Below are 13,653 nucleotides of genomic sequence, written 5' to 3' on the forward strand. Positions count from 1 at the left end.
TCTCCCCTGTTTCCTGTCTGCCTACTGCGTAGCATCAATCATGGTAGCTGCAGAGAATCTGGTTCTGGGGGTTCTGCTGAGGATGTCCAACAGAACCAGATTGGTTTCTAAGGGGTTTTAACAAACCAGTTTGTTAGAACCAAGCAGCCAGAGAGCCAACATCATTTCATCTCTTTAAACCTGAAGAGTGGTCATTAAAGGAGCTCATGGAGACGTTCGGCCTCCTTCAGACCTCACAACTCTGTTAATAAAACAGGTTAGAAGCAACAGGAAAGCTGAGCAGACAGCTGTACTGTAAAACAAACAGAGGGAAACCAAGAGAAGGACCAAAGAAATGTTGAAATCAGCTGTTTTTATCCTGATTCGAGTCTGAAATCAGATTCACGATGTTTTTTCTCAGGGTTGGGGGTTCGGGTGCAGGAGGTGGTGAGCAGCTGTACTGCCAGCATCCAATAAATCAAAGACTTGTTTTATTAATTTGGTGGAAACGACCAGGATGTTATTGTACATACATTTTATTTGACAGCTATGCAAGTTATTACATCTGGATCATGTTTGTTTAGACAACGTGATCATTTTATCATCTGATGCATTTTATTCGTCGCTCATTTCTAAATGAATCAGTTGCATCATTTAAAATCTGCAGCATCACTTTTATGGAAACGTCATTCTAACATGAATGAAGTGAAGATCTGAGGAATGCTTCGTCAGATCAGAGCCTGGACTTCAGTTCATTAAAACAATCAAACCTTTTTTCTTCTTAACCTCGTCACTGAATGTGTTGATGGATGAAGAGACCTGGTACCTGAAACAAAAACAGGTGAGAATTGCTGTCATCATCTGCTGGACTAGGTGTGCAAGTTTGCTCCTGCATGTGTTTGGATGAAGCCTCAGCAACCTAAGAGTCATGTTTGCCTTTGGTCCAACTGAACCCAATTAGTTTAAAGCAACATGACTTGTTTTCATAATACCTACCTTTAGCACATGTATTTAGATTTAATTTTTTTTGTTGTTTAGGGTTATGCTATTAGTGCCATTCTTTGTGGAAATGTTCCGCATATATTGCTAAAATCCCAAGGCAAGTTTATTTGTGTAGCACATTTCAGCAACAAGACCATTTAAAGTGATTTTCATGATGGAAACAAAGTCCATAGCAGTGGCATATTAAAGGAAGGTAACAAAAAGCTGGACCACAGACTAAAATTAATGATGTTTTAGTTCATAGTTTAAATAGAAGAATCGAAGCAACTATGAATTAATGGGTTTTAACAGTCATTTAAAGGAGCTCAGAGATTCAGCATCTGCAGGTTTCTGGAGGTTTGTTTCAGATTAGTGGAGCAGAAGAATTGAATGCTGCTTCTCCATGTGTGAGAACAGCAACAACAGCAATAGATAATGTCTCTTGGTGCTAAGCCATTCAGTGACTTAGAAACGTACTGAGGTATTTTAAAGTCTCTTCTCTGAGGTCCAGGGAGCCATTGGAAGGACTTTAGGACTGGGCTGATGTTTTCTACCTTCTAGGTGTAGTATCCAATTTAAATGAAGAAACTGCATGTGCTGCTGGCTGGCTGCTACTGCCCCTGCAGATCCTCTCTGCTGTTAGAAGGTTGCTGCATCACTATGAATGGTCCAGTTGCTGATATTTTCCTGCTGTTCTGTTCTGTTCCTGCTTTTCTGGACTGTTACAGTTTGTTAACCTTTATCGTCTTATTCACAGCAGCAGGTTTGTCACCTCTGCCCTGACGTGATTATTCCTCCTCTCTGTTCATTTGCTGAGGGCGCCTCTGAGTGCATCATTGCTCATGCAGAAGGCTGAGTTTGAAGTTGCTGTGTCTGCTCCGGTTCAGAAATAAACCAAACAGCAGGGGGGTGGTTAGAACAGAGAAGGTTTTTCTGTTAAAATAGGTTCTGGTGGTTGAGTATGGTTATTCAGATCAGAGTGTATAAACAAGCTAAAGATGAAACACTGTCCAAACAGTTCCCTTAAAGTCATCGAGTGAACCCAAAATACAATAATTAAGGTTCTAACTGGAGCTGTGAAACTGGATCACATTTCTCATTTATCACTGATCTGTTTCCCTGGAAAGTTCAGAATTCACTAGAAAACACATCTGATAACATCTGAAACCCTCAAAGACCGTCATCCATCCATGTTTCCCATCCCACAAGAACCGGAAGGTTCACTCTTCATCATTCTGCTCCCAGAACAAAGGTGGGAAGCAGAAGAGCCTTCATTCAGTAATTATTTATTCAGTTCAATTCAAAATTATTTATATATCGCTCCAATTCACAGCACATGTCATCTCAAGGCACTTTACAAACTCAATTCAATCCAATCTGTAAGGTTTATGATTTTAAATATAAAAACAAAATATATAGTAAACATTATAATCAGAAGAAAGAAATCAGTGGACAGCTCAGCCCCTCTCTTCACCCGAGTGTCCAAAACATGCGGCCAAAGGTCTGATGATACGACAACAAAGTCGATCATTGACCTCCTGCCTAGGGTGTCCTGGTGCCAAGTGCACTGATGGACACCCTTATGTTTGAACATGGTGTTCATTATGGACAATCCGCTGATCACCACCTGGTGGTGAGTTGGATCCGCTGGAGGAGGAGAAAGCCGGACAGACTTGGCAGGCCCAAGCGCATAGTGAGGGTCTGCTGGAAACGTCTGGCGGACCCCTTGGCCAGGGATGTATTCAACTCTCACCTCCGGGAGAGCTTTGACCAGATTCCGAGGGATGTTGGAGACATAGAGTCCGAGTGGACCATGTTCTCCGCATCTATTGTCGAGGCTACTGCCCGTAGCTGCGGCCGTAAGGTCTGCGGTGCCTGTCGCGGCGGCAATCCCAGAACCCGGTGGTGGACACTGGCAGTAAGGGACGTTGTCAAGCTGAAGAAGGAGTCCTATCGGCTGTGGTTGGCTTGTGGGACTCCTGAGGCGGCTGACGGGTACCATGGGGCCAAGCGTGCCGTGGCCCGGGCTGTGGCAGAGGCAAAAACTCGGACCTGGGAGGAGTTTGGTGAGGCCATGGAGAAGGACTACCGGTTGGCCCCGAAGCGATTCTGGTAAACCGTCCGGCGCCTCAGGAGGTGGAAGCAGTGCTTCGCCAACACTGTTTACAGTGGGGGTGGGAGGCTGCTGACCTCGACTGGGGACATTATCGGCCGGTGGAAGGAGTACTTCGAGGATCTCCTCAATCCTGCCATCACGCAGTCCCTGGTGGAAACAGAGGCTGGGGACTCGGGGTTGGACTCTTTCATCACCCAGGCTGAAGTCACTGAGGTGGTTAAAAAGCTCCGCGGTGGCAAGGCTTCGGGGGTGGATGAGATCCGCCCTGAGTACCTCAAGCCTTTGGATGTTGTAGGGCTGTCATGGTTGACACGCCTCTTTAACATTGCGTGGCGGTCGGGGACAGTGCCTCTGGACTGGCAGACTGGGATGGTGGTCCCCCTTCATAAGAAGGGTGACTGGAGGGTGTGTTTCAACTACAGGAGGATCACACTCCTCAGCCTCCCTGGTAAGGCCTACACCAGGGTATTGGAGAAGTGAGTCGATGGTCGAACCTCGGCTTCAGGAGGAGCAGTGTGGTTTTCGTCCCGGCCGTGGAACACTGGACCAGCTCTATACCCTCGACAGGGTACTCGAGGGTTCATGGGAGTTTGCCCAACCGGTCCACACGTGTTTTGTGGACCTGGAGAAGGCATTCGACTGTGTCCCTTGTGTTGTCCTGTGGAGGGTGCTCCAGGAGTATGGAATCGGGGCCCCTTTACTAGGGGCCATCCGGTCTCTGTACAAGTGGAGCAGGAGTTTGGTTCACATTGCCGGCACTAAGTCGGACCTGTTCCCGGTGCATGTTGGACTCCGGCAGGGCTGCCCTTTGTCACCGGTCCTGTTCACAACTTTTATGGACAGGATTTCTAGACGCAGCCAAGGGCCGGAGGGGGTCTCGTTTGGGGACCAGTGGATTTCCTCCAAGTCCGAGGCCATGGTTCTCGACCGGAAAAGGGTGGCTTGTCCTCTTCAGGTTGGAGGGGAGTTCCTGCCTCAAGTGGAGGAGTTTAAGTATCTCGGGGTCTTGTTCATGAGTGAGGGAAGAATGGAGCGGGAGATCGACAGACGCATTGGTGCAGCTGCCGCAGTAATGGGGGCGCTGTGCCTATCCATTGTGGTGAAGAGAGAGCTGAGCCGAAAAGCGAAGCTCTCGATTTACCGGTCGGTCTACGTTCCTACCCTCACCTATGGCCATGAACTTTGGGTCATGACCGAAAGAACGAGATCCCAAGCGGCTGAAATGAGCTTCCTCCGTAGGGTGGCCGGCCACTCCCTTAGAGATAGGGTGAGGAGCTCGGAATAGAGCCGCTGCTCCTCTACATCGAGAGGAGCCAGTTGAGGTGGCTCGGACATCGATACCGGATGCCTCCTGGACGCCTTCCTTGGGAGGTGTTCCAGGCACGTCCCACCGGGAGGAGGCCCAGGGGACTGCCCAGGACACACTGGAGGGACTATGTCTCTCGGCTGGCCTGGGAACACCTTGGGCTCGACCCGTAGGAGCTGGAGGAGGTGTCTGGGGAGAGGGACGTCTGGGCGTCTCTGCTGAGTCTGCTGCCCCCACGACCCGATCCCGGATAAAGCGGAAGACGACGAGTACAAGAAAGAAATTCTAAACAAAAATCAATTCTTACAAATAAAGATCAGAGATACACTAGTGGTGTAATTATTATTGACAATTAACTAATTACAATTAGTTAATTATCAATAATAATTATTAACCAAAACCTCGCCAAATGTCACTGTGTTATCAACCGTTTCTAATAATTAATAACTAGTAATTCAAAATAAGAATATGTGTTGGAGGGTAGATGGAGATCAAACCAGCAGTTTATGGACAAATGAGAATAACACAACAATTCTGATTAACTTGGAGAGATGAACACAAACCACTACACTGTGAAGGTGTGTGTTTCGTCAGCTGGTAGAACGGTAGGGCCGCGGCCCTTAGCCACTAGCAGCTGATCCCTAAATCTCCAACAAAGGGTCATAAAACTCTGAGGCGGGAGCTCGGTGGAAAAACCCCAAGGGAAATAAAATGATAGAACACACAATGGAGTGGCCAGGTCACGAGGTCCAGACTGCAGTCAGTTTCTAATGAAAAACATCCAAAGTTCAGCTTTAACTCCTGGCTGATTGGCAATCAGCAGGTCAAACACACCGCTCGTTGCGCTTCCCCAGTATTCAAACAGCAAATCAAAACAGTTCAGCATAAAACACTTCAACCAGTATTACATGCAACAAGGCGATACCTTGGAACTACTGGTGACACTAATTCACCTTAACTATACCTCAAACTGCCTGGACCTCTAAATACACCTTTCCGTTTTAATATAAAAAGAACAAAACTACTTTGACGTTGACTTCTTCTCTTCATCAGCTTGAGGATGGGTCGTAGGTCTGAAGAAAAATGGAGGAACCGGAGTGTCACGCATCCTGATCAGCATAAAAACGGTAAACTTCTTATCCGTCCAAAGCGGGACAATATGAGGAACTGTTGCAGTCGACTGAATAAACATTGAGAAAACTCGCCTCCTTGGAACAAACCCTCTGTGGGTTTCACCTGCGCCTGCGTTGCATCTCAGGTTTTCGAACAGGATATGAATCTTCTGATCTTCTTGTGTCAGACAGATTTCCAGACAGATTTGAAGCTCTTCCGGGAATGGCCAGTGTGGAGGAAAATGGATATCTCTCTAGAGATGCCCCCAACGTCATAAACCACAACTTGGAAATGGCGGCAGCTTTTTATAAGTTCTGATGACGTCAGAGCTCCAACACCCGTCGCTGCAGCGCATGTCGAGCTGCACAGCCCAGTCCTCCATCCGACCAAAATGGCAGGTGTGACCCTCAACAAATCATCCAGATTCCCAGTCAGGTCCATACGTTCCAGTTAATCCTAACTATCAACCAGTCAGATTCAGTTATTTATTCAAATTGGATAAAAAGTTTTTCTATCTAAGGAAACCCAGCAGATTGCATCCAGTCAGTGACTTGCAGCATTCACTCCTCCTGGATGAGCATGTAGAGACAGTGGACAGTCACTGGCATTGACTTTGCAGCAATCCCTCATACTGAGCATGCATGTAGCGACAGTGGAGAGGAAAAACTCCCTTTTAACTGGAAGAAACCTCCAGCAGAACCATCTGTCGGCTTTGTTCAGAACTATAAAGGTAAGCTTATTAGTACCTTCTAGAAACATGGAGATGTCAGTTAGTGTCTCCACCTGCAGGAGGCAGAAAATGAACAATCACACCTTGTGGAGGTTCTCTAGGAGATTAAGGATCAGTTCCAGCCTCCGCCTCAGAGCTCCAGTGTTGTCAGAAAATGGACCCCTGAACCACATTGAATTAGTTAGTCCCAGAATTCCTGAAACATACTGCCATCAGACAGACAGAAGAAGAAGCGATGAACTGTGAGGTCAACATTCATTTCATTTAATTGAAACCAGAACAAACAAGACAGAGACATTCTGATCAGCATCAGAGGGAACTGTGAGAGAACAGTTAAGGAACCGTGGAAAGTTTGTTTTGGTGGATGTTGCTGGTCAAATATCAGAACCAAGAAACAGGACGTGTTCAGTTTAAAGCTGAATAAAGCAGAAATAAAATGTTACTCTGTGATTATTTCAGGACTTATAAAACACAAACTGGACCTCCCAGTCCGTCTGAATGTTGCTGTTTGAGGTTCTAATTTAAAATGATCTGGGTCCATTTACCCTCTGGGTATCATAAAAAGGTTCCAGTCTGTAATAGTTCAGATGCAGACGGACCCAGGTTCTGGGGGGGTTGATGGTTAGACTCTGTGCTTTGGACGGAATACAAACATTGTGGTCGGCATGGTAACCTCTGTCATAATCGGTCATGCAGATGTTTGTGAAACTGTGAGTCTGACTGGTGAGCAGGTCAAACATCATCATACCACCGTCAGTTCCCACAATGCTTCACTCCAAGCCCACAGCTGGTGTTCAAGTGTCGGTTCAGACAAAACTCGCTCTGCTGGTTTAGTTCTGGATAACTACAGTCCTACTTGTTGCCGGTCCAAGCCCGGTCTGAGTGCGGAGAGGGGGCGCAGAGCTCGGAGTCAGAATCAGACTCCCCCTCTGCAATGTATGGTCGGACGGTGGCACAGCGGCTGGAGCCTCCACCTCCCTGCTGCTCCACCAGGTTTGCAGATGGGTAGAACCCATTGTTCAGGAAGTCCAGGTTCTCTCTGGACTGGGAGATGGAGAAACCACTGAAGGAGCGCTCCAGCTCCTCATGATCCACCGACGGAATAGAGATGGAGGTGTCGCTGTCGGGCTTCACCTCATCTCCTCCTCCTGTCCCGTTAGCACCCGCCCCATTCCTCTCGGACCCCCCTCGATCTCCAATACTTTGCCGGTTGGATCGGTTCCCACCGTGTCTCTCTCCAGCAGGAGGAGGTGGCAGGCGAACCAGTGAAGCATCCCCCACTGGGCTTGGAGTGTTGCCGTGGCTGCGCTGTGGAGGAGGAGGGGCCTGCTGGTGATGCTGGGAGCTGATTGGCTGCCAAGAGGTGGAGGGTGGACAGGTAGAGGCAGCATAGTTCCTGTGACCAGTGGAGCTGCTGGACCGGACTATCTTTGTCACAAACCGAGTCCTCTCCATGTGGTCACCAGGCAACACCCTGTAGACATGTAAAAAACACAACCAGACTGCATGTAAACAATCAACGGGTTCTATGATTCTGGGTTCTGAACCATTAAACCCAGGCAGGGGTTTGGACTTCACCTGAATGTTCCAGAAGGAATCAGTTTTATATCAGATTACCTTCAAGGCCGTTTCATCAATAAGGAGGTCAGACCCAATGTTAGCCTGGCATTACTACTGGTTCTGTTTTGGTCTTTGTTCAAGCAGGGCAGCAGTTGCTTTATTTATTTGGTTGCTCTGGAGCATGAGACACTCACTGCAGGATCTTGGAGATGGACTGACCCTTCTCCTGCAGGTCCACCGGACTGTGGTAAGGTGGAGCTGGGTCTGGTTCCTTGGATCCAAAGTAGGCATCTGTCTCTGTCTGAGGAATTCCCATTCGCTGAATGTAGATGTTCACCAGAAAGTCCAGTTTCCTCTCCATGGACAGGACCTGAAGGACCAAGAGGACTCAGATTTGTGTCAGAAGAAGTATCATGGTCTTCAGGACTCAAAGCGTTTCAGTTCCGCACTGGTCTACAAAGTTTACCTGTTTCTCAACCTTCCCCAGGCGTCCCATCATGCTCGGATCCTCGGGTAACTCCTCACCACCTGCTTTAGGACGGTCCTTATCTGCAATGGGTGTTCCTCTTCCTACAATCTGATCCACCCTGCCAGGGACAGATGCTTGTTCAGAGGTCATGATTTAAAGATGAAGTTCAAAACGCATGAAGATCCAGCACTTACCTGGCCTGAAGGTTCTTAATGCGGGCAAGCATGTCCAGGTGACCAGCTGAATACTGCTCAATCACGTCCATGACATCATAGGGACGAAGGCTCTCCTTAAACTTCCTCTTTGATACCATGAAGCGCATGATGCTGAGACAGAAAACAGAGAAGCAACAGTCACAACACCTGGACTCAGAGGGGAGCAGGTGCTGCTGGTACTGATCTGGAGCAGTTTCAGAGGACCACATCTAAAAGTACTGTCTGAGAGGACAAATTGGTCTGGGTCTCCAAAGTCTGCACAGGTCTCAGAGATCCACCTCCATATACAGAGACTTTTGTTTAAGGGAAAGGACTGGTACGGATCTCTAGTCCAATCCACAGCTGTGGTTCTGTTCTTTATGAACAGACCTACCTACAAAACTAGAGAAAGCCAAACCTCAAAAACCATCTGAGGAGTTCAGATGCCCAGAAGATGCAGAAGGAAGAGCTGGAGGTAAAATCCAGCTCATGTTCTCACAGATGATTGTTTTAAAATTATCTGGAAGGCTGCTCAGCATCTGGTTTTGTTTATGGGCTCCAATCAAAACGCTGCTTACAACCTGGACAGAACCACAGAACCAAACCAAAACCAGAAAACACAAGTCCCAGTTTGGACTACTAATCCAGATGCAGGTCTGGGGGCTGAATCCTCAGAATGTACCTGACTGATGCATGGCCATAGGAAAACAGCATATAAAGCAATAGAAGCTGCAGGTAAACGGGACAGAACAGAGGGAAATAATGAGGCTGAGTGACTTGAGTCTGACTGCTCTTACCCAACAGCTGATGATGACCTTTGACCCTGGCGTGAGCAAAAATAAAACATAAGTAAATAAAATAATGTGAATAAAATGATCCAGTGCATAAAACAGCAAATAAAGAGTGAAGAAAGCTATGAATGGTCGGCAGGTGCAGCAGGTGAGTCTCTGATGGACGGACTCATACCAGATGGCTCTGATGGTGACCTTTAACCCTGGTGTAAGGTCCTGTGGGACGAACTCACAGTGGCAACTCTTGTTGTCATCTGCCATGTCTTCACCTGGCAGGCTGGCATCTGAAACAACGGCAAAGGTCAGACATCATTTAGTCCCGCCCCCTCACCTGACACTACTGCAACTTCCTGAAAGACTTCATCATGTGACAGGAAGTCCAGAGGCCTGAAACAGCTGAGTCTTCTTTCCTGTGAGTGTGCACGTGAGTGTGTGCGCTGACCTGGTGAGCTCTTGTGTCTGAACTCTTCATCCTGCATCTCTATCAGCACTACAGGAGGAAGAGGAGAGAGGAAACAGCTTCATCAGGAAGATGATCACCAGATGAGCTGTGGCTAAGCCAGCCAACCAATGGAAAACAACAACAGAGCATCAATTATAAATCAGGGACGGGTCGGACTGGTTGGGTTGGGCCTCTGTGCAGTGCTTGTCAGTTATCAGTATCTTACCTGAGCCAGCATGCTGTTCAGAGCAGACCGCAAGTCGGACTTATTGGGGAAAAGCGAGGAGACGGAATCTGCTTTCATATAAACAAAGGTTGGTGCAGAGTTATCAAAGTGTTGAAGAAGACCTGGAGTCCTGACCTGGAGTTATTTCTCATAAACATTAAACCGTTTTATTCACCAAGGGAGTTCTCCTCGTCTGTACTGGTTGGTGCTTACATACCACCTCAAGGCTCCACTTCAGATACTGAAAAACAACTGGTTGAGCTGATAACAAACATGGAGAAAACTCATTATTGTTCATGGGGATTTTAACAGTGCAAACCTCTCCAGTGAACTTCCCAGATACAGACAGCACATTAAGTGTCCCACCAGGGATAAAAACACTCTGGACCACTGCTATACAACTTTAAAGGATGCATATCATGGTGTCACCAGTACTACTTTGGCACTTTCTGACCACTCTCTGGTCCATCTCATCCCACCCTACAGGCAGAAACTAAAAGCTTCCTAACCTGTGGTTCGAACATAGCTCCTCCTAGACAGACCTACTAGCTAAGCTTCTACTGTGACTAACTGTATGTGCTCTCTTTCATCCTCTAGACTTGAAAACTGTTCTTCCTGTTAAAAGGGAGTTTTCCTCTCCACTGTTGCTACATGCCTGCTCAGTATGAGGGATTGCTGCAAAGTCAAAGCCAGTGACTGTCCACTGTCTCTACATGCTCATCCAGGAGGAGTGAATGCTGCAAGTCACTGACTGGATGCAATCTGCTGGGTTTCCTTAGATAGAAAAACTTTTAACCAGTCTGAATAATTAAACTGAATCCAACTGTTTGATAGTTACAATTAACTGGAATGTGTGAACCTGACTTGAAATCTGAATGATTCGACGTGTTGAGAATTGGCGCTGAATAAACTGAATTTAAATTAATTTAATATTACTCTCACAGAAGCCAAAACCAGTTTTAAGTTTAACACCCACCATCACCAGCATCTCGTGCATCACATGACCTCATCTGTCGCTGTCAACACGCATAAATGAAAATCACATTGGGGGCTTAACACATGATTTTTGCAGCACAATGTCCCTTAGTGCAACTGCACTGCGCCTTGGGCAAGTGCTGCACACCACGTCATGCCGTGGAGCAGTAGCCACATGCCTCCATTCTGAGTTTCGTACACTGAAATTATTTGAGGTGCATGGTTTTATGTATGCTAAATGCCACCAACATTGATGGAGACCACAGGGCACAGTTCAAACTTTCAGATTCAGGTTTTCAGACCAGATCAAACCGGTTTTAACTTTTTATCCCTCATGACTGTTGATCTGTTTCCTCTCAAAACCTTCTCCTTTTTTCATTCAATTCAATTCAGTTTTATTTATATAGCGCCAATTTACAACACATGTTGTCTCAAGGTTCTTCACAACAGTCAGGTTCATACATTCCAATTAATCGTAACCATTGAACAGTGCAGTCAGATTCAGTTATTTATTCAAATTGGATAAAAAGTTTTTCTATCTAAGGAAACCCAGCAGATTGCATCCAGTCAGTGACTTGCAGCATTCACTCCTCCTGGATGAGCATGTAGAGACAGTGGACAGTCACTGGCGTTGACTTTGCAGCAATCCCTCATACTGAGCATGCATGTAGCGACAGTGGAGAGGAAAAACTCCCTTTTAACAGGAAGAAACCTCCAGCAGAACCAGAACCAGGCTCAGTGTGAGCGGCCATCTGCCACGACCGAAGTTTTCCTTCTTCTCTCCTTCATGATGTCTCCTCCCAAACGTTGGTACTGTTGAAGCCAGTTGTTCTTATTGCTGCTCAAACAGAACCACTTCTCTGTCTTCACTGTCATTTTAAGTTTGCATCATAACTTGTTGCTTCACTGACAATTGGAATGTTCCAGCAGAGACTCACTCTGGTCTGTGTAGAACCTCCATGTTCTTCCTGTAATCACACAAGAGGTTCTTCCCATAGTCCAGAGACATCTTGAGGTAACAGGTTTTAACCTGAAGGTGTAACTCAGAATGGGTTGGCATGTGCTGGTCCTGCAATGGACTGACTGGTAACCTGTCCAGGTATAGTACAACGATAGGCTCCATCCCACTGTTGCCAGCAGAATGCAGCAACAAACAGATGGATGAGTTCCTTCGAGTCCTTTGTATTTTTGTGGTTTGGAACTGGACTGAAATGGATTTAATTGGATTTTGAACTAGAATTGGCACCTGTTTCAGTGATACACCCTAAGAAGATGTTTGAACTGATGAACAGCTCCCCTCAGATAGTAAAGCCAGGAAAACAGCTGAAATGGCTGCTGGGTACTGACATTGTTCTCATTAATAGTGATCAATCAGTTTTCAAGGTCCCAGTTTGGAAACTGGACACATGAGGGGTGCAGCTCTAACTGGACCTGGTGCTGTTCTGAGCTGGGTCCACCCATCCAGATATTTATCCAACAGCTTTACTTCTATGCAGTGTTTTATAGCTCAGTTTTAACTCCACGATGCATTTAAGTGCATATCCTACACTAGACTGTCTGGAGACCTCACTCCAACTGTTTTTTATCGATCAATCGATTGATCCATCCATCCATCCATCCATCCATCCATGTATGTCGGTAAGGCCCTTAATCTCAAGTTGCCTACCGATCTGCATATTGGTGAGTGCGATTGGGTGAATGTGGCTCTAGTGTAAAGCGCTTTGAGCGGTCTGTATGACTGGAAAAGCGCTATATAAGTTCAGTCCATTTACCATTTAACTGGCTCCTCTTGACATGGAGAAGCAGCGGCTCTGGTCCCTCCCTGATGACTGAGCTTCTCACCCTATCTCTAAGGAAGAGCCCAGACAGCCCTACGGAGGAAACTCATTTTGGCTGCTTGTATCCGCGATCTCTTTCTTTCGGTCACGACCTAAAACTCATGACCATAGAGTGAGAGTAGGAACGGAGATCGACTGGTAAATCAAGAGCTTCGTTTTTTGACTCAGCTCTCTCTTCACCACGACGGACCGGTACAGCGCCCCCATTAATGCTGATGCAGCACCGATCCGTCTGTCGATCTCCCGCTCCATCTTTCCCTCATTCGTGAACAAGACCCCAAGATACTTGAACTCCTCCTCACTTCTATCAGTGCGCCCCAGGGTGGCTATAGCTACAATGTAGCTCACCACTGCAAGCGTGTGAATGGGTGGATGAATGAGTGTAAAGAGCTTTGGGGTCTCTGGGGACTTGAAGTGCAAGCCATTTACTACTGCCATGACTGTGAACATTAATGACAGTCATCAGGTATTGCTGTCATTAATGGTAGGTTTTATTGTTTTCTTCAGCAGGTCTTCCTGAGTCTTATCTGAACCAACTCTGGATCAAGACCCAAAACTGAAGAGACTGTCAATTGAACCTCCTCATTTATTGAAAATGATTTAGTCACAGAAGCTGCAGTAGAACAGCCTCCAAAATAACCAACTTGCTTTCTGTCCAGTAACCAGTACAAAACTGGCTGCAGTTGTTTAACAACACAGCTAAAACTGGTGAAGGATGTTTTTTTAGCACCATGAGACTGTGAAGTTATTTTAGTAAAGCAAATTTGTGTAAAATACAGTATTGTTCAAAAGTTTTAGGCAGGTGTGATAAATGCTGTAAACAAATAATGCTTTGAGAAATATAAATGATGATTGATTATTTTAGTCAATTTACAAAATGCTAAGTGAGCGAACCCAAACATAAAGCCAATGTCATGAAGAACTATCTTCAGC

General features: G+C 46.4%; 1 protein-coding gene across 9 annotated transcripts in view; it reads right to left on the reverse strand.

Annotated features, from left to right (window-relative positions):
- LOC124856411 (potassium voltage-gated channel subfamily KQT member 2) overlaps positions 1–13,653 on the reverse strand; it is a 66,634-nt gene that overhangs the window by 23,467 nt on the left and 29,514 nt on the right. Inside the window, exons 14-19 of one of the 9 annotated variants that reach the window (XM_047346791.1) lie at positions 9,682–9,729; positions 9,415–9,523; positions 8,449–8,580; positions 8,252–8,372; positions 7,980–8,155; positions 6,474–7,699 (exon numbers count right to left, since the gene is read on the reverse strand). The exons of 2 other annotated variants lie outside the window; for them this stretch is intronic. In XM_047346791.1, coding sequence (XP_047202747.1) covers positions 7,078–7,699; positions 7,980–8,155; positions 8,252–8,372; positions 8,449–8,580; positions 9,415–9,523; positions 9,682–9,729 — 1,208 coding nt within the window. In that variant the 3' untranslated portion in view covers positions 6,474–7,077. Of the gene's footprint in view, positions 1–579; positions 806–6,473; positions 7,700–7,979; positions 8,156–8,251; positions 8,373–8,444; positions 9,524–9,681; positions 9,730–13,653 lie in introns of those variants that run through there. 6 more of the 9 variants (XM_047346792.1, XR_007035325.1, XR_007035323.1 and 3 more) reach the window with 6 other exon arrangements.

Source organism: Girardinichthys multiradiatus, chromosome 20 (genome assembly GCF_021462225.1).
Source record: "Girardinichthys multiradiatus isolate DD_20200921_A chromosome 20, DD_fGirMul_XY1, whole genome shotgun sequence".
Classification (NCBI taxonomy): Eukaryota; Metazoa; Chordata; class Actinopteri; order Cyprinodontiformes; family Goodeidae; genus Girardinichthys; species Girardinichthys multiradiatus.